The following is a 22,204-nucleotide window of genomic DNA, read 5'->3' as shown; positions in this document are numbered from 1 at the left end:
CACTCATTCTCTCGTTGTCATCAAACCATTTCAATACACCCTCTTCTGCTCTCTCAACCACACTCTTTTTATCACCAAACATTTCTCTTACCCTTTCATTACTTACTCGATCAAACCACCTCACACCACATACTGTCCTCAAACATCTCATTTCCAAAACATCCACCCTCCTCCACACAACCCTATCTATAGCCCATGCCTCGCAACCATACAACATTGTTGGAACCACTATTCCTTCAAACATGCCCGTTTTTGCTTTCTGAGATACTGTTCTCGCCTTTCACACATTCTTCAATGCTCCCAGAAACTTTGCCCCCTCCCCTACCCTGTGACTCACTTCCACTTCCATGGTTCCATCCACCGCCAAATCCACTCCCAGATATCTAAAACACTTCACTTCCTCAGTTTTTCTCCATTCAAACTTATTTCCAAATTGACTTGTCTCTCAACCCTACTGTACCTAATAGCCTTGTTCTTATTCACATTTACTCTCAGCTTTCTTCTTTCACACACTTTACCAAACTCAGTCACCAGCTTCTGCAGTGTCTCACCCAAATCAGCCACCAGCCCTGTATCATCAGGGAACAACTGACTCACTTCCTGAGCCCTCTCATCCACAACAGACTGCATACTTACCCCTCTCTCTAAAATTCTTGCATTCACCTCCCTAACAACCCCATCTATAAACAAATTAAACGACCTTGGAGACATCATAAACCCCTGCCGCAAACTGTCATTCACTGATTCTTTGATTATAAAATAATATCATTTACTTTTGCTTAGAATTTTAGTCTTTATAACTGTTTAGGATGTTTTATCACATTTTGCAGACAATTCAAGAAAAATAACCCAACAGTCTAAATATATTCAAACATGCATACAGATATGAGTCTGTGGGTACTGTGGCTGACCATGGACCAACCAAAGCTTACAGCAACTGACAACAGAATGGCAGTTTTCTGAACCACAGGAATTTTGTAAAACTATAGAATGCTGGATTAAAGACACTTCTCTGTTGCAGTACTGTAAAACCCTTTAACCTCTAAAATATACTATTTCACAGGCAATGTGAAAAGATTTAATTGATAACAGATCAAATAGCTTCAGATAATGAAAGAACTAAAGTAGAGGCATTCAATCCCAAAACTGGGGGTATACTCAAACTAATGACATTTACTCAGTCTTCTTGAACTTTGAAATATCCTTCAATAATTGCTCACTTATAATTCCTGTCATTCATAATCATGTATTTTTCCTCTTTTCTCAAACTTTTCACCTGTGTGTATTTGAAAAATATCCATTTTTCAGTGCAAGAAAGTAATCAGTTTCACATACTGGACAGAAAAACCAATGGACCAAATTGTCAGCAAATGTTCAAAGCACTGCTTAGAGTCATCAACATTCAAATGTGAAAGATACTTATAAAATCAAAATGTCTCAAAAGTGGAAGTAAGAACCAGCAACCTGGAAGACAAAGTGCACTTTCTATTCCATGTCCAATCCTAGTCCTCCTGGATTATCATGATCACTTCTTCACTCACTAAAAATTTGTGCAATGTATAATCTAGTTAAAACAATATAAGCATACCAGATGATTCTGGAGAATCAGTGGGAGACATCCTGCAACCGCGAGCCAAATACTGTTCTAACTTGCCACTTGCTGCCAGGATCAGGCCAAGGTATGGTGGGGAAGGCTTCAGAGGTCTGAAAATAAAATCCTAAAATCACTTCCTGTTATTGGAAAGTAAATGATCATATGGAGCTTTTGCATCTTACTTTAAGTGAACTCAAAAGCACACACACTAGATAGATTATCTTTAATTTATGAGAGTACACTTTCACTGGGATGCAAATTCACAGGTGTACTGGTGAATTTCACTAAACAGAACAGAACAGAACATACAGTTTTGAAGAGTTGTATGTAAAGCTGATTTCAGAAAAGCTAAACGTATCTTCTATTAGCTCCTATTATGTACCTAAAGATAAGTTCCATCACAGAAAAATTTTTCCACAAGTCGTGGTAAGAACAAACTTAAAAATGAACACGAAGTCTTTGGACATATTCAATAAAAATTTCATATTCTGATAAAATATCCATTACAACTGAAAAGCATAACTGAGAATGAATTTAGGAATTTACATTGTAATCTATAATGTAGTTTAAAGGCTTTTGGTCCAACAACACATTTTGAATTTGTAGATAATTTGACACATTCTACTACATTCTCATCAATTAATAGTACTATACAGCATCTTTTGGGATGTAGAGGAGTCTCATAATGATAAAAAAGAAGAGGAGCATATCAAATTATGAAAAATAAGATAATCATAAAAACTGGTAAAACAGTGGCAAACAGCTGAGACATCATACCTGTGGATATGACCTTTATCATGGGAGGGACAGACTATCCAACTATATGAAATGATTTAGATACAGTTTGAATAATGCTGTGGCAAACTAATATAAGAAAATGAAAAGCTTATTGAATTCTTAGAAAAAGAGAGTAATAAAAATATGACAAACAAGTACAATATAGGTCTGAACAGTAGAAACCATCAGCAGCAGCCTGCTGTTTTATGATGGTCTAGTACTGTCTGCGTGATCAGGACCAGGGAAACTTGAAAAACTGTGGACGAGATAGTGGGAAAATCTAAATCTCCTGTAATTTCATAACAGGTATACTGCTGGTTAAGGACAATTAATTCATCTTTGTGTTCACTGTATACACTCTATATGACGCTTAGAAAAAAAAGGACAGACTCAAACAAATGAATATGCAGCAAAAACGATGGGCAGATGATGACTAGCATTAGCTAACATGGGAGGCAACAGCTAACCACCCTAACATATTTCATCTACATTTCAAGTTAGAGAAGAAAACAAGGGAGAACTGTTGAAAAAAAGATTATCATTAAGCTGCAGTATAAATGATCTGGTGACTGAGTTTGGTAAAGTGTGTGGAAGAAGAAAGTTAAGAGTAAATGTGAATAAGAGCAAGGTTATTAGGTACAGTAGGGTTGAGGGTCAAGTCAATTGGGAGGTGAGTTTGAATGGAGAAAAACTGGAGGAAGTGAAGTGTTTTAGATATCTGGGAGTGGATCTGGCAGCGGATGGAACCATGGAAGCGGAAGTGGATCATAGGGTGGGGGAGGGGGCGAAAATTCTGGGGGCCTTGAAGAATGTGTGGAAGTCGAGAACATTATCTCGGAAAGCAAAAATGGGTATGTTTGAAGGAATAGTGGTTCCAACAATGTTGTATGGTTGCGAGGCGTGGGCTATGGATAGAGTTGTGCGCAGGAGGATGTCTGTGCTGGAAATGAGATGTTTGAGGACAATGTGTGGTGTGAGGTGGTTTGATCGAGTGAGTAACGTAAGGGTAAGAGAGATGTGTGGAAATAAAAAGAGCGTGGTTGAGAGAGCAGAAGAGGGTGTTTTGAAGTGGTTTGGGCACATGGAGAGAATGAGTGAGGAAAGATTGACCAAGAGGATATATGTGTCAGAGATGGAGGGAACGAGGAGAAGAGGGAGACCAAATTGGAGGTGGAAAGATGGAGTGAAAAAGATTTTGTGTGATCGGGGCCTGAACATGCAGGAGGGTGAAAGGCGTGCAAGGAATAGAGTGAATTGGAGCGATGTGGTATACCGGGGTTGACGTGCTGTCAGTGGATTGAATCAAGGCATGTGAAGCGTCTGGGGTAAACCATGGAGAGCTGTGTAGGTATGTATATTTGCGTGTGTGGACATATGTATATACATGTGTATGGGGGTGGGTTGGGCCATTTCTTTCATCTATTTCCTTGCGCTACCTCGCAAACGCAGGAGACAGCAACAAAGTATAATAAATAATATAATAAATGATCTGAGCTAAAAATAAAAATGAACATAATTCAGTAACAAGACTATTATGGTAATCATCTAATGGCCTTCTAATAACACACATCAACAAAAATACTCACACTCATGATGTGATGATGCAAACTGTACCATAAAAAACAAAAAGTCATGATCATATTCTGATGATGCTGTATGCATTAACCACCAAAAATTAAAAAAGATCACTTTTAATTTTAGGTGCCCAGTATGAATAAATAATGTTGATCATTATCCCAATACCACTTTCTCTAAAAGATTCCTGTTACCAAGGACCTCTTTCTACAATCTCCTGCAGCCTAAAGCTGAAATACTTCCAGTAGCACTGAAATGTGGACTCCTTTGGAATGAGAAGTTCTTTGACAAGACCGTACTCAAAACAATACAAACTTGCTATGGGTAACATCTCACTCAGATTGTAATCTCTAGTATCACCAAAAATTAATTCAAATTTCTTTTATACATATCATTAGTGGTGCTTACAAGTTTTTTTTATGCATATTCACCATTTCCTGCATTGACAAGGTAGCGTTTAGAACAGAGGACTGAGCCTAAGAGGTAAAATCCTCACTTGGCCCCCTTCTCTGTTCCTATACTATATACAAACTATAATATGGTAATATTTTTCATAAAATCATAAGGACTGATGAATGTGCTTTTCTTTCATACATGTTTGCCATTTCCTGCATTAGTGAAATGGTGCAAGGAACATACAAAGCATGGCCTCATTTGTTCACATCCACCCTCTAGATGCCATGTAAAATGCATCAAAACTTGAGCCTCTTACCCACAGCATCCTATGGCTCAGTTCAGCTCACATGGTTCCACTCATCCATATATACATCCCCAGTATCAAAAATACTCCACTTCCTCCAAGTTCTCTTCACTCAAACTCCCATTCCAAGTAACCTGTCTCTCTTCACTGCTAAACCTAATAACCCTGATTTTATTCAAATTTACTTTTGACGCTCTCTTTTCACACACATTCCCAAAGTCAGACACCAGCTCCTGCAGTTTCTCACTTGAACCTGCCAACTGCACAGTATCATCAGCAAACAACTGAATCACCTCCCAGGCCTCTCCACCTACAACAAAATTGCATACTTACTCCTCTCTCCAAGATTCCTGCATTCACTTCTCTCACCATCCCCTTCATAATTAATTCAACACCAATGGTGACATAACATATCCATTTTGTCAACCGACCTTCACCTTGAACCACTCAACCTCCTATCTTCATACTTGCACACACACCTTAATTTCTTGATAAAAACTCTTCACTGATTCCAGCAGCTTTCCTTTCATATCATATATCTGCAGCACCTCCTACACAGCATCTCTCCTTACATATGCTTTCTCCAGATCCATATATGCTCCACACAAGTCCTTGTTTCTCTAAGTATTTCTCACACATTACTCAAAGGAACCACTGATCCACACATCCTCTACTACTCCTGAAGCCACATTGTTCCTCCAAAGTCTGAAACTCTGTGCTTGCTACCACCCTCTTAATCATCATTCCCCCATACCAGGTAAACTCAAACTTTAACCTCTGTAATTTCAACATTCACCTTTAAAGAATGGCACAGCACAGGAATTCTGACAAAACTCAGGTACCTTATTATGATGTACAAACATATATAAAAATAGATAATAGATCAGAAATAGATAGTATATAAATAATATCATTTGTGAATTTATGTTTCAGAAGGTGATGAACAGAATGATTATGAAAACAAATATATGGACAGATTGGATAGGAAAAGACCAAGTGATAATTGGCAAAGCACAAGTGAAAGTGATTATTCTAAAAGAATAATCAAAGTGCTAGATAACACAGTAAGGATGCAGTGTGTTTAGGATAATGTGACAGGTCATAGCAAATAGTACTGTGAAAAAAAGTTATATTCAACTACTCCTGACTATATTTTCAACAACTGGCAACAAAATCCCTAACATCTGCACACTTGCAAACATTACACCAATCCTAAAACCTTCCAAACCAGCCAACTCCCTCTCCTCCTATTGTGAAACATCACTTTTATCCTTAATATCCAGACCCTGCTACAGAATCAAACAAAACATCTCACTCTCACCCATGCTGGATGGCTTCAGACCCAAACATTCTACAACCAAACTACACACTGACTTCGCACAAAACAACCAAGATAAATTAGTGCAGCAGGTATCAACAAAGCCTTTGACACCATCCTTTGACTCAAAAAATATACTTAACGCTAACTTTTACAACAATAAAAAAAAGAGTGGTTGGCATAATTTCAAACCAGCCACCATGCCAAGCACTCACAATGGCTTCATTTCTAAACAATTAAACTACAATGGAGTTCCTTGAAGAGCAGTTATTTCTCCAACTCTCTTCAAATTCTTCCAACACAGCCTTCCATTACCTTAGGCAAACCTCAACATGAAGGTCCTTTCATATGTAAACGATTTCACAATCATTTAACAACACCCTAACACCACAGGAACATTATTAAACAAGCAGCACTATATCACACAACTGGAACAAAGGCTCAACCAGAACAGAATGTCCGCATCTCCACAGATCTCTTGAATCACCTTTTTATCCCCAGACAAACACAAATCCAGCTTACATCCTCCTGTCACCTCAATTCCACAGCCTCTCCTATTGAGGAAAACACCAACCATTCCAAGTATCACATACGACACATACAACATTCACTTTCCACACAAATAACATCAACACAAATAACACATACAAACTAATACCCTCTAAATACTAACTGGCCCCTGATTTGATCACGAGAAGAATCCCTCAACTTCCTATACATGCAACTCATCCACTCCACTTTCAACTATGCCTCACCTGCCCAGTCTTCCACCTCTACTTTCAAATCCCCCTCTCCCAACAATTATAAGGCTGATGACAAAAACAGCATGTTTTTGTCATTAGCCTTATAATTAACCCAACAAGCACTAAACATTCAACTTCCAACCCAGTCTCAAACTCCAGCCCATCACATATACACCTGTTAGAAACCATAATCCCAAGACAAACACAACATGCTCTCCTGCTTATGCTCTGGACATCACCAATCACAACATTACAAATATTGTTTCAACATATCCCAAGATCCTTCATGCCCCTGATGCAACTAACATAATGAAGACATCAAGCACTTACTGTTCAATTGTCCTGCACTCTCTGCACAGAGATGCACACACATTATAACACTTTATGAACTATAATTCTGACCATTGGTCATGGCCAGCTTCCTGAGTGCTGGATGAGCCTCATATGGACAGAAAGGAATCATTAAGCAGGTATCAAATAAGTAAAAGAGACGTAATGAAAGCCTTCCATAATATGAAGTATGGCAAAGCAGCAGCAAAGATGGAACTGCAATTAAATCTATCAAGAAATGGGGTAACAGTGTTGCTTAATGGATGATCAGACCACTCATTTCAACTATGGCCCAATCATAATATATTGCAATTCCCAATGATATACGTTCCATTACTCAAATAAACTCATATGTAAAAGAGGTTAACTGGGGTTAATGTATTGTCAATGGACTGAACCAGGGTATGTGAACATTCAAGGAAAACCATGTAAAGGTCTGTGGGGCCTGGTTGTGGACAGGAAGCTGTGGTTTACCGCATTACACATGACAGTTAGAGATCAGAAGCGAGTGAATGAGGCCTTTCTTCATCTGTTCTTGGTGCTACCTGGTTAATGGTAAATGGCAATCAAGTATGAAAAAATTATAAAGAAGGTTAAAAGTGTGAGAAAAACAAGAGAACAAATGGGAACACCAGTGAAATGGACAGTGGGAAAGTGACAACAGGTAAAGATCAGGTAAGGAGATGAAGTGAGTATTTCAAAGGTCTGTTGAATGTTTCTGATGATAGGATGGCATATGTAGGGTAGAGAGAGAGAGAGAGAGAGAGAGAGAGAGAGAGAGAGAGAGAGAGAGAGAGAGAGAGAGAGAGAGAGAGAGAGAGAGAGAGAGAGAGAGAGAGAGAGAGAGAGAGAGAGAGAGAGAGAGAGAGAGAGTCCAAAAAAATTCTAGGTTAATGTACACAAAACTAATGCATGTAATTACGGGCCTTTGACAATTTTTTATCTGCAATTTCTAAGATTTTCCACAGATTTTAAAAGTCAAAGGCATATTCCCATCACAAGAGATGAATCACTCAGAACAGAGACTTGTTTCTTTGGTTTTCAAATTTCTAAATATTTAACCTATCCACCTCAAAAATTGTATATTGTAGTTCCTTTGTTATACTTTACAAACATAAGGTCATCTGACATTATCAAACCTACTATTCAGTACCGGTCTTGGTTACTTTATTTCCTTAGCTGAGGAATTGAATCATTCTGTCACTGAACAATAAATCATTTTCAGTGGCTCACTGAAAGACAAGGATGACATCTATTAGCAGGTTTTCAGAGTGTTCTGGTGGAAAAAAAAAAGGCACAAGTAACTGTTCCTCCCTGGGATATGTTTTTCCTATGATACACATTCAAACTACTGTAAACAAGAAAATTAAAACGATACAAAAGTATACAACACCTTGTCTAATCAGCCCACTGTGCAAGATCTAAAAAAATATACACACCTTGTGAGGTATTCTGGATGGTACTGACACGCCACATAGTAAGGGTGGTCCTCAAGTTCCATTATCTCCATTCGTTCACCCTCAACATCCTGACCCACAAACTTCAGTCCTGCAGTCTCAAAGTCCGGGACCATTTTTGGATTCACTTCAAACCTGTAGGGATTGAACTAGATATTTAAAAAGGTTGAGTCACCACATTATATTACACACACCTTATTCAGTCTGTCTTAAGATACTGGTTAACACTAAACAAGGACAGGATATATATTTTTTTTTTTTTTTTTTATACTTTGTCGCTGTCTCCCGCGTTTGCGAGGTAGCGCAAGGAAACAGACGAAAGAAATGGCCCAACCCCCCCCATACACATGTACATACACACGTCCACACACGCAAATATACATACCTACACAGCTTTCCTTGGTTTACCCCGGCAATCAAGTATGAAAAAATTATAAAGAAGGTTAAAAGTGTGAGAAAAACAAGAGAACAAATGGGAACACCAGTGAAATATATATTACAACTATGTTTTACCTATACTGCTTGCAATCTAAATACTTACATCTCCAAGATATCAAATTACTTTTCCTTTCCATTCCTCAATCTTTTGATGTAAAAGTGATGTGCTGCCACCCTCCCCGCCATAAAAGGAGGGATTGAAATATCTATTTTCTATTCATGTAAAAGTGCATACATACCATCACTTTTTTATGAAATAAGACAACCATTCCCAGGTTTAAGAGATAACATGACATAATGAACTGAACAATCCTAAATACCCCAAAAAATCTGTGTCAGAAGTGGAGGGAACGAGAAGTGGGAGACCAAATTAGAGGTGGAAGGATGAGTGAAAAAGAGTTTGAGCAATCAGGGCCTGAATATGCAGGAGGGTGAGAGGCATGCAAGGAATAGAGTGAATTGGAATGATGTGGTATACTGGGGTTGATGTGCTGTCAATGGGCTGAACCAGGACATGTAAAATATCTGAGGTAAACCATGGAAAGGTTTGTGGGGCCTGGACATGGATAAGGAGTTGTAGTTTTGGTTCATTACACGACACCTGAGACTGAGTGTGAACGAATGTGGCCTTTTTTGTCTGTTTTCCTGGTGATACCTCACTGAAGCAAGGGGTAGCGGTGCTGTTTCCTGTGGGGTGGGGTAGTGCTGAAAACAGATGAAGATAATCAAGTACATCTATGTACATGTGTATATATGTATATGTCTGTGTATGTAAATGTGTACATGTTGACATGTACATGTATGTGCGTGTATGGGTATTTATGTATATCTATGTGTGTGTGGGTGGATGGGTAGTTCTTCGCCTGTTTCCCGGCACTACCTCGCTGACTTGTGAAACAGCAATCAAGTACAATAAATAAATATATGTACACAATGCTTGCTGATGAAGTATGTGTGAGGGCACTGCTGCACAACCATCAAGGATAAACATTTAACTAAAACCATGAAAACTGTGTGTTCACCACCAACTCACCACACTCCTTGAAATGACTAAGAACTAAATCAGTAAGGTTCTGAAGACATTTAAGGTCCATCTTTGCCTAGATTTCATGAACGGCTGCCTCCAGCTTAGGTAGAGACAAAGTATCCCTGTTACATAATTTCATTTTCATAAGAGCCCAAGTCTTCTTTTAGATTCAAATGGCAAGAAAATTCTAAAAATCTAGGGGTGTACCAAAGTCATCTATGTTCACAGTGACTACCACACACCAGTGTGAGGATGATCTTTCATGATTTATTTGCTTTGCCATTTTCTGAGATTAATAAACAATCAATAAACTTACCTGTGCCTATGTCTTTCTTCAACATAATCTACATTGCCATAGAGTTGTCGTAGCTTTGAATCATGAGTCTTAAATAGAGTTTGTCTCTTCCCTAGCCGCATGGTGCCTCCAAGTTGTCCAGGGTTGTGTTCTGGCATCTCTATAATTACATGACGAGTTCCTTCAGAATACATTTCCTGGCTGTTGGCATCTGTCCATCCTAAAACATTCCTGTGTAGAGATCATTGTTCTTAGTTATTCCTAATAACCATTAAACTTAAAGGTAACATCAATAAATTGTACACGTTATAATTAACGGTTTAACGTTTCTAACTTGCTTCTGTAGAGCTAAAAGAAAACCAAAGCATATGGTAATCTCTCGGGACATTATTTAGCAATGTAAAAATGAGGAATGGAAAGGTAAGGGAGTCATCGCATAGCAAGGTTTACAGCCTAGGTTAACGAACAAACATGAAATTTTCCCAATATGAAAAGAATCAGTAAATTTTCACAGAAGTAATACTTAATGATTTCAATAATTTTCTTATGACTCAGATACAGGAATGCCTTCTTATTAACAATGCTACTAACACTGAGTCAAGCATAACTAAGAAACAGATGCTACATTCCATTTACACTTGAATATGCTCTATACCAAATATTTTGCAACATTCACCAACTTTCCTCTTTTCACCAAACCACTTGCCATGACTCCGACTTTGCATATCCCTATGTCAAAAACTTCCCACACCTATAACCTTAGCATCTAACACATTCAAAAGCACTTTAAATTATTCTTTTACATTTCAACTTTACCCTATATCTACAACTTAATCCACTGTTATTTCTAACTTATTTTTACCTTCTTTCAGATGACATTAATACAAATATTAAAGAAAGTTACCTTGCAAATTCAATAACAGCAGCCTGCAAACCAAGACACACACCAAGCAGTGGTTTCTTTCTTGTTCGTGCCCACTTACAAACAGCCACTTTACCTTCCATTCCTCGCTGACCAAAACCTCCCGGGACGATGATTCCACTGTCAACAAAGAAAACAGGAAGTTAATGATAAAAAAAATTTTAAAGTTATAAGGACAAAAGGGGATAAGAGTGAGTGCTCAAATTTTAGAGGTATAAGTTTGTTGAGTATTCCTGGTAAATTATATGGGAGGGTATTGATTGAGAGGGTGAAGGAATGTACAGAGCATCAGACTGGGGAAGAGCAGTGTGGTTTCAGAAGTGGTAGAGGATGTGTGGATCAGGTGTTTGCTTTGAGGAATGTATGTGAGAAATACTTAGAAAAGCAAATGGATTTGTATGTAGCATTTATTGATCTGGAGAAGGCATATGATAGAGTTGATAGTGATGCTCTGTGGAAGGTATTAAGAATATATGGTGTGGGAGGCAAGTTGTTAGAAGCAGTGAAAAGTTTTTATCGAGGATGTACGGCATGTGTATGTGTAGGATGAGAGGAAAGTGATTGGTTCTCAGTGAATGTAGGTTTGCGGCAGGGGTGTGTGATGTCTCCATGGTTGTTTAATTTGTTTATGGATGGGGTTGTTAGGGAGGTGAATGCAAGAGTTTTGGAAAGAGGGGCAAGTATGAAGTCTGTTGGGGATGAGAGAGCTTGGGAAGTGAGTCAGTTGTTGTTCACTGATGATACAGCGCTGGTGGCTGATTCATGTGAGAAACTGCAGAAGCTGGTGACTGAGTTTGGTAAAGTGTGTGAAAGAAGAAAGTTAAGAGTAAATGTGAATAAGAGCAAGGTTATTAGGTACAGTAGGGTTGAGGGTCAAGTCAATTGGGAGGTAAGTTTGAATGGAGAAAAACTGGAGGAAGTAAAGTGTTTTAGATATCTGGGAGTGGATCTGGCAGCGGATGGAACCATGGAAGCGGAAGTGGATCATAGGGTGGGGGAGGGGGCGAAAATCCTGGGAGCCTTGAAAAATGTGTGGAAGTCGAGAACATTATCTCGGAAAGCAAAAATGGGTATGTTTGAAGGAATAGTGGTTCCAACAATGTTGTATGGTTGCGAGGCGTGGGCTATGGATAGAGTTGTGCGCAGGAGGGTGGATGTGCTGGAAATGAGATGTTTGAGGACAATGTGTGGTGTGAGGTGGTTTGATCAAGTGAGTAACGTAAGGGTAAGAGAGATGTGTGGAAATAAAAAGAGCGTGGTTGAGAGAGCAGAAGAGGGTGTTTTGAAATGGTTTGGGCACATGGAGAGAATGAGTGAGGAAAGATTGACCAAGAGGATATATGTATCGGAGGTGGAGGGAACGAGGAGAAGTGGGAGACCAAATTGGAGGTGGAAAGATGGAGTGAAAAAGATTTTGTGCGATCGGGGCCTGAACATGCAGGAGGGTGAAAGGAGGGCAAGGAATAGAGTGAATTGGATCGATGTGGTATACCAGGGTTGACGTGCTGTCAGTGGATTGAATCAGGACATGTGAAGTGTCTGGGGTACACCATGGAAAGCTGTGTAGGTATGTATATTTGCGGGTGTGGACGTGTATGTATATACATGTGTATGGGGGTGGGTTGGGCCATTTCTTTCGTCTGTTTCCTTGCGCTACCTCGCAAACGCAGGAGACAGCGAAAAAAAAAAAAAGGACAAACGGACAAGGAGGAAAAGAAAACTACCACTGTATTTTTAATATTGCAGAAGGCAACAAAGAAATGAGAGCAAATAGCAAGAAATCCTCCCCATCTGCAATATCACCCTACATAAGTGAGAGCAATCGGCAACAAATCTGCACTACCACCCAACATACCTACATAAGTAGTAAGAGAGGAGATACCAAAGTGAAATTTTTCTTTAAAGGCTGTTCCTGATGCTACTTCACTCAGGGAAATGAGGCAAATAAAAAGGAGGAAACATATTAAACATACAGCTAAGAGCCATTTGACTGTCATCTGCATTCCATTAACATCCTCTTACCTGCAAGCTGAGATCCTCTACTTTATGGATTTCAATGTTCACCATAAGAAATGACTGAACTCCTCCCATACGGATGGTGGAAGGATTGAACCCTCACACTCTCCATTCTCAATGATCTAGAGCAAATTATCTCCCACTTTCATGTTCTTAACAACCATCTACTTCTACCTAATGCTCTCACCTAATGTTTCTCCCTAATTTTTCTATCTAATGCCCCTGTCTAATATTCCTGCCTACTAGTTATATCTACTACTACTACCATTTTGCCAAAATGCAAGGCTAGCTCATAGAGCCCACTTCTGGAAAAATCTAGACTTACAAAGAATGACTTATGCAAGTTAACAAGTTAAGTGCTGTCAAGTTTTATGTGTGACAAGGAGAGACTGTATAATTGTGGACAGAATGCCAGCAGTTCATGTGTGCATGAGGCAGAAACATAAGACAGCTACCCAGGTCATAGGAGTGCAACTTGAAAACCAATGAAGTGCTCCCTCAATAATCAGCCACTACTAACCCTCACAATATCTAGGCAGGTATTACCAGTAATGTACCTCTTTGATCAGTGGCTGCCTACCAACTACAGGTTGAGCATCCCTTTTCCAAAATGCTTGGGACCAGAAGTGTTTTGGATTTTGGAATACTTGCATATACATTAAAAGATACCTTGAGGATGGGACCCAAGTCTAAACACAAAATCCATTTATGTTTAATACACCCCTTATATACACAGCCTTATGGTAATTTATACAATATTTCTAATAATTTTGCGCAAATTTTTTTTTTGTAACAATGAACCATCAAAAAGCTAAGATGTCACAACCTCTGCTGCCTCTGTGGACAATATGTGGTTGTTTGGTATCACCTTCATTCCTGACACCAATTATATCTTTTTTTCTTTCTTTCATATTCGCCATTTCCCGCATTAGCGAGGTAGTGTTAAGAACAGAGGACTGGGCCTTTGAGGGAATATCCTCACCTGGTCCCCTTCTCTGTTCCTTCTTTTTGAAAATTAAAAAAAAATGAGAGGGGAGGATTTCCAGACCCCCACTCCCTTCCCTTTTAGTCGCCTTCTACGACACGCAGGGAATACGTGGGAAGTATTCTTTCTCCCCTAGCCCCAGGGATATAAATTATATATGCTACTGATAAGCAATCATTTCCTTACACTTATTCACACATAAGTACTCAACAGTAAGAAATATATAAAATGCCATTAATACAATAAGAAAATAATGTGTTTTGGGTAACTTGTAAAGTCATGTTGCCACTCAAAAAGTTTCAGATTTTGGATTTTTGGATTAGGGATGCTCAACTTGTACTACCTAAATATTTCTACTGATGTGAAATATGATAAATTACAAAAACTTCATGACACATTAGAGAACCTAATTAAAGAAAGCAGTACCAGCATATGCTGTAGTAGGCACATATCAAGGCTTCAAAATCATCAATTAAATCTCAAAATTACATCTGAATGAGTGTCATTCTGTGGTGTAGAAAAATTCCATTATATATGCTTCTAAGATATAAAATGATGTATTTTTAAAATCTTTCAATATTCATCTCTCCAATACCTTATTTGTGTTATAATTCATATGTAGTGGAGCATGTGCATACATGAACCCTTTTACAAGAACTAATCTTACAGAACACAAAGCCAACCATCGAGCTGGCAACAGTTCAGGTGTACCAAATTCCTTGATCGTGTACCCTTATGAAACTAATACGGTGAGGAATTCCTCAATTCCCTATCAAAATAACAAATACCAAGGGTCTCCAAATGGGATGAACCGCATATTTTTCCCCTTCTCAAATCTGCCTCTCATTAACAATTCTATTTGTACCTCTGATGACCATTTCCTCCAGGAACTCATATCAAGGGGGTGGCCACAGCAAAAGTCTCCACTTATCCCTGTCTACATGTCTCCCTTGTATACAACATTCCATGCATTCTTTCCCCCATTTCTCTCCTTCCAATACTCTTCTAATCCATTTCTACATGTCACAATGGTCATTCTCTCATAAAAAACCTTTAATCATACTGTTATACACTCTTGTATACTCCCTATCTCGCATTCTTTCTACAAGCTCAAACAACCTCAACTCTACCACTACGTAATTCATTCCCTTCCTATTTTCTGCTATACCAAATGTCTCATATACTCCCTAATTTCTTTCTTCATTCTATCTAGTCATATAACTTTTTTTTTTTTTTTTTTTTTATACTTTGTCGCTGTCTCCCGCGTTTGCGAGGTAGCGCAAGGAAACAGACGAAAGAAATGGCCCAACCCCCCCCCATACACATGTACATACACACGTCCACACACGCAAATATACATACCTACACAGCTTTCCATGGTTTACCCCGGACGCTTCACATGCCCTGGTTCAATCCACTGACAGCACGTCAACCCCTGTATACCACATCACTCCAATTCGCTCTATTTCTTGCCCTCCTTTCACCCTCCTGCATGTTCAGGCCCCGATCACACAAAATCCTTTTCACTCCATCTTTCCACCTCCAATTTGGTCTCCCTCTTCTCCTCGTTCCCTCCACCTCCGACACATATATCCTCTTGGTCAATCTTTCCTCACTCATTCTCTCCATGTGCCCAAACCATTTCAAAACACCCTCTTCTGCTCTCTCAACCACGCTCTTTTTATTTCCACACATCTCTCTTACCCTTACGTTACTTACTCGATCAAACCACCCCACACCACACATTGTCCTCAAGCATCTCATTTCCAGCACATCCAACCTCCTGCGCACAACTCTATCCATAGCCCACGCCTCGCAACCATACAACATTGTTGGAACCACTATTCCTTCAAACATACCCATTTTTGCTTTCCATATATATTCTAAAAAACCATGGTGACATCAAACAGCCCCGATTCACACCAACATTTATACTTAAACTTTTGCTCAACTCTGTACCCACTTTTACACATAAATTTGCTCCTGTATGGAGGGCTTTTACACCATCCAACAGTTGGCTTCCTAGCCCCTATATCCTTAACCCTATAAACCCTGTTTGTTAACACAATGGCAATACTTGTACATCTAGTTTTAACCATGGAATAAACTTCCTCAAAACTTGCTTTTCCTTACTTGCATTTGCAGACATTCTGCCATGATTCATAGTACTTGACAGGTCGACTAGCTTTAGCTTCTTCTTCTAAATCCTCTGCTTCCATACATTTCAAATCCAGTTTACGATTGCACGCAAGAGCCGCATGTTGTAGTGCCTTGATTACCGAAGCATATGAGTCTTCAAGCTGAGTGTACTTGCCCACAAGTGCAATGGTAACAGTATAACGCAGGTGTTCATGCCTAAAGATATTACAGATAAATATATAAACAAACATATTACAAATAAATAAATAAATATACAAACACAAATAGTAAAGTGCATTTGCAAAAACAGGGTATTTCCATGAAATTAACATTAATTCTTTGCATCACCAAAATCTCAACCTCTAAAACTTACTTTGTTGAAAGATCACGCCATTTTTTCATGAAGTTTCTTGGTCGATAAGTGTCTAAGTTCAAGCTTAGATGATCACTGAGAAGATGTGACACCTGCTGCTTTTCTAACATAAGCGGAACTTCGTAAATGCTTTGTGCATCATGCAGACAGATAACCTGGGGAATGTACAGAAACTTACTGCCTGTTACACAAACAATAAACACAATCTAAAACTTAAAGGCACAGATATCCTTCTGAAACATCTTTTTTTCTTTTATATGTGTTCAACAATACATGTTCAACAATTGTTAGTGTGAACAAGGTAGCATCCAGGTCAAAAGTCTGTCTCAAAAGAGATAAGACCCTCATCTGACTTTCCTCTATTCTCTCTTAAGGAAAGCTCCCAACTTCTACTACAAAATGCAGGATATATGAGTAATAATCTTTCTATCCCATCCAGTGGGATAAAATACATTTCCTACTATTACTCACATTCCATTGTTAATATCCTTCCATACTTACTTGCTATTTCCTTCATTAGCAAGGTAACACCAAGAACATATGAAGCAAAGGCACTCTCTCATGTGTAAAGCACTGAAACCACAGCCCCCAACCCATAACCACACCATGAGCCATAAATACATTGAATATCCTCACCAACCAGTCAACAACACAGTCACCCGCTTTTTAATAAAGTCCACTGCAATACCATCCAAACCCGCCTCCTTGCCAGCTTTCATCTTCCGCAAAGCTTTCACTACCTCTTCTCTGTTTACCAAATCCTTCTCCCTGGTCCTCTCACTTTGCACACCACCTCGATCAAAGCACCCTATATCTGCCACTCTATCATCTAACACATTCAACAAACCTTCTAAAATACTCACTTCATCTCCTTCTCACATCACCACTACTTGTTATTACCTCCCCATAAGCCCCCTTCACTGATGTTCCCACAGACATTTTTTTTTTTATTTTGCTTTGTTGCTGTCTCCCGCCTTTGCGAGGTAGCGCAAGGAAACAGACGAAAGAAATGGCCCAACCCACCCCCATACACATGTATATACACACACGTCCACACACGCAAATATACATACCTATACATCTCAATGTACACATATATATACACACACAGACACATACATATATACCCATGCACACAATTCACACAGTCTGCCTTTATTCATTCCCATCGCCACCTCACCACACATGGAATACCATCCCCCTCCCCCCTCATGTGTGCGGGGTAGCGCTAGGAAAAGACAACAAAGGCCTCTTTCATTCACACTCAGTCTCTAGCTGTCATGCAATAATGCCTGAAACCACAGCTCCCTTTCCACATCCAGGCCCCACACAGCTTTCTATGGTTTACCCCAGATGCTTCACATGCCCTGATTCAATCCACTGACAGCACGTCAACCCCAGTATACCACATCGATCCAATTCACTCTATTCCTTGCCTGCCTTTCACCCTCCTGCATGTTCAGGCCCCGATCACTCAAAATCTTTTTCACTCCATCTTTCCACCTAAAATTTGGTCTCCCACTTCTCCTCGTTCCCTCCACCTCTGACACATATATCCTCTTAGTCAATCTTTCCTCACTCATTCTCTCCGTGTGCCCAAACCATTTCAAAACACCCTCTTCTGCTCTCTCAACCACGCTCTTTTTATTTCCACACATCTCTCTTACCCTTACATTACTTACTCGATCAAACCACCTCACACCACACATTGTCCTCAAACATCTCATTTCCAGCACATCCACCCTCCTGCACACAACTCTATCCATAGCCCACGCCTTGCAACCATACAACATTGCTGGAACCACTATTCCTTCAAACATACCCATTTTTGCTTTCCATATATATTCTAAAAAACCATGGTGACATCAAACAGCCCCGATTCACACCAACATTTATACTTAAACTTTTGCTCAACTCTGTACCCACTTTTACACATAAATTTGCTCCTGTATGGAGGGCTTTTACACCATCCAACAGTTGGCTTCCTAGCCCCTATATCCTTAACCCTATAAACCCTGTTTGTTAACACAATGGCAATACTTGTACATCTAGTTTTAACCATGGAATAAACTTCCTCAAAACTTGCTTTTCCTTACTTGCATTTGCAGACATTCTGCCATGATTCATAGTACTTGACAGGTCGACTAGCTTTAGCTTCTTCTTCTAAATCCTCTGCTTCCATACATTTCAAATCCAGTTTACGATTGCACGCAAGAGCCGCATGTTGTAGTGCCTTGATTACCGAAGCATATGAGTCTTCAAGCTGAGTGTACTTGCCCACAAGTGCAATGGTAACAGTATAACGCAGGTGTTCATGCCTAAAGATATTACAAATAAATATATAAACAAACATATTACAAATAAATAAATAAATATACAAACACAAATAGTAAAGTGCATTTGCAAAAACAGGGTATTTCCATGAAATTAACATTAATTCTTTGCATCACCAAAATCTCAACCTCTAAAACTTACTTTGTTGAAAGATCACGCCATTTTTTCATGAAGTTTCTTGGTCGATAAGTGTCTAAGTTCAAGCTTAGATGATCACTGAGAAGATGTGACACCTGCTGCTTTTCTAACATAAGCGGAACTTCGTAAATGCTTTGTGCATCATGCAGACAGATAACCTGGGGAATGTACAGAAACTTACTGCCTGTTACACAAACAATAAACACAATCTAAAACTTAAAGGCACAGATATCCTTCTGAAACATCTTTTTTTCTTTTATATGTGTTCAACAATACATGTTCAACAATTGTTAGTGTGAACAAGGTAGCATCCAGGTCAAAAGTCTGAGTCTCAAAAGAGATAAGACCCTCATCTGACTTTCCTCTATTCTCTCTTAAGGAAAGCTCCCAACTTCTACTACAAAATGCAGGATATATGAGTAATATGAGTAATAATCTTTCTATCCCATCCAGTGGGATAAAATACATTTCCTACTATTACTCACATTCCATTGTTAATATCCTTCCATACTTACTTGCTATTTCCTTCATTAGCAAGGTAACACCAAGAACATATGAAGCAAAGGCACTCTCTCATGTGTAAAGCACTGAAACCACAGCCCCCAACCCATAACCACACCATGAGCCATAAATACATTGAATATCCTCACCAACCAGTCAACAACACAGTCACCCGCTTTTTAATAAAGTCCACTGCAATACCATCCAAACCCGCCTCCTTGCCAGCTTTCATCTTCCGCAAAGCTTTCACTACCTCTTCTCTGTTTACCAAATCCTTCTCCCTGGTCCTCTCACTTTGCACACCACCTCGATCAAAGCACCCTATATCTGCCACTCTATCATCTAACACATTCAACAAACCTTCTAAAATACTCACTTCATCTCCTTCTCACATCACCACTACTTGTTATTACCTCCCCATAAGCCCCCTTCACTGATGTTCCCACAGACATTTTTTTTTTTTTTTTTGGCTTTGTCGCTGTCTCCCGCGTTTGCGAGGTAGCGCAAGGAAACAGACGAAAGAAATGGCCCAACCCACCCCCATACACATGTATATACACACACGTCCACACACGCAAATATACATACCTATACATCTCAATGTACACATATATATACACACACAGACACATACATATATACCCATGCACACAATTCACACTGTCTGCCTTTATTCATTCCCATCGCCACTTCGCCACACATGGAGAACCATCCCCCTCCCCCCCTCATGTGTGCGAGGTAGCGCTAGGAAAAGACAACAAAGGCCTCATTCGTTCACACGCAGTCTCTAGCTGTCATGCAATAATGCCCGAAACAACAGCTCCCTTTCCACATCCAGGCCCCACACAGCTTTCCATGGTTTACCCTAGACGCTTCACATGCCCTGATTCAATCCACTGACAGCACGTCAACCCCAGTATACCACATCGATCCAATTCACTCCATTCCTTGCCCGCCTTTCACCCTCCTGCATGTTCAGGCCCCGATCACTCAAAATCTTTTTCACTCCATCTTTCCACCTAAAATTTGGTCTCCCACTTCTCCTCGTTCCCTCCACCTCCGACACATATATCCTCTTAATCAATCTTTCCTTACTCATTCTCTCCATGTGCCCAAACCATTTCAAAACACCCTCTTCTGCTCTCTCAACCACACTCTTTTTATTTCCACACATCTCTCTTACCCTTACATTACTTACTCGATCAAACCACCTCACACATTACATTGTCCTCAAACTTCTCATTTCCAGCACATCCACCCTCCTGCGCACAAATCTATCCATAGCCCATGCCTTGCAACCATACAACATTGTTGGAACCACTATTCCTTCAAACATACCCATATATATATTATATACACATTACATACACATACGTGTACGTGTAGGAAGAGAGGAAAGTGATTGGTTCTCAGTGAATGTAGGTTTGCGGCAGGGGTGTGTGATGTCTCCATGGTTGTTTAATTTGTTTATGGATGGGGTTGTTAGGGAGGTGAATGCAAGAGTTTTGGAAAGAGGGGCAAGTATGATACAGCGCTGGTGGCTGATTCATGTGAGAAACTGCAGAAGCTGGTGACTGAGTTTGGTAAAGTGTGTGAAAGAAGAAAGTTAAGAGTAAATGTGAATAAGAGCAAGGTTATTAGGTACAGTAGGGTTGAGTCAATTGGGAGGTGAGTTTGAATGGAGAAAAACTGGAGGAAGTAAAGTGTTTTAGATATCTGGGAGTGGATCTGGCAGCGGATGGAAACATGGAAGCGGAAGTGGATCATAGGGTGGGGGAGGGGGCGAAAATTCTGGGAGCCTTGAAGAATGTGTGGAAGTCGAGAACATTATCTCGGAAAGCAAAAATGGGTATGTTTGAAGGAATAGTGGTTCCAACAATGTTGTATGGTTGCGAGGCGTGGACTATGGATAGAGTTGTGCGCAGGAGGATGGATGTGCTGGAAATGAGATGTTTGAGGACAATGTGTGGTGTGAGGTGGTTTGATCGAGTAAGTAACGTAAGGGTAAGAGAGATGTGTGGAAGTAAAAAGAGCGTGGTTGAGAGAGCAGAAGAGGGTGTTTTGAAATGGTTTGGTCACATGGAGAGAATGAGTGAGGAAAGATTGACCAAGAGGATATATGTGTCGGAGGTGGAGGGAACGAGGAGAAGAGGGAGACCAAATTGGAGGTGGAAAGATGGAGTGAAAAAGATTTTGTGTGATCGGGGCCTGAACATGCAGGAGGGTGAAAGGAGGGCAAGGAATAGAGTGAATTGGAGCGATGTGGTATACCGGGGTTGACGTGCTGTCAGTGGATTGAATCAAGGCATGTGAAGCGTCTGGGGTAAACCATGGAAAGCTGTGTAGGTATGTATATTTGCGTGTGTGGACGTATGTATATGCATGTGTATGGGGGTGGGTTGGGCCATTTCTTTCGTCTGTTTCCTTGCGCTACCTCGCAAACGCGGGAGACAGCGGCAAAAAAAAAGAAAAAAAGAAAAAAAAAAAAATTACATACACATATATATATTATATTCATATCTATTCATTTTATTATACTTTG

General features: G+C 39.7%; 1 protein-coding gene across 1 annotated transcript in view; it reads right to left on the bottom strand.

The window, feature by feature from the left end:
* Ctps (CTP synthase) overlaps positions 1–22,204 on the bottom strand; it is a 50,275-nt gene that overhangs the window by 8,220 nt on the left and 19,851 nt on the right. Inside the window, exons 6-11 of the mRNA XM_071675026.1 lie at positions 19,165–19,319; positions 18,786–19,007; positions 11,159–11,296; positions 10,276–10,485; positions 8,477–8,629; positions 1,589–1,704 (exon numbers count right to left, since the gene is read on the bottom strand). Of these exons, the coding sequence (XP_071531127.1) occupies positions 1,589–1,704; positions 8,477–8,629; positions 10,276–10,485; positions 11,159–11,296; positions 18,786–19,007; positions 19,165–19,319 (994 nt within the window). The remainder of the gene's footprint in view (positions 1–1,588; positions 1,705–8,476; positions 8,630–10,275; positions 10,486–11,158; positions 11,297–18,785; positions 19,008–19,164; positions 19,320–22,204) is intronic.

The sequence above is a fragment of the Panulirus ornatus genome, chromosome 20 (genome assembly GCF_036320965.1).
Source record: "Panulirus ornatus isolate Po-2019 chromosome 20, ASM3632096v1, whole genome shotgun sequence".
Classification (NCBI taxonomy): domain Eukaryota; kingdom Metazoa; phylum Arthropoda; class Malacostraca; order Decapoda; family Palinuridae; genus Panulirus; species Panulirus ornatus.
The sequence above is the reverse complement of the archived record's forward strand: the minus strand, read 5'-3'. Positions and strand labels throughout refer to the sequence as shown.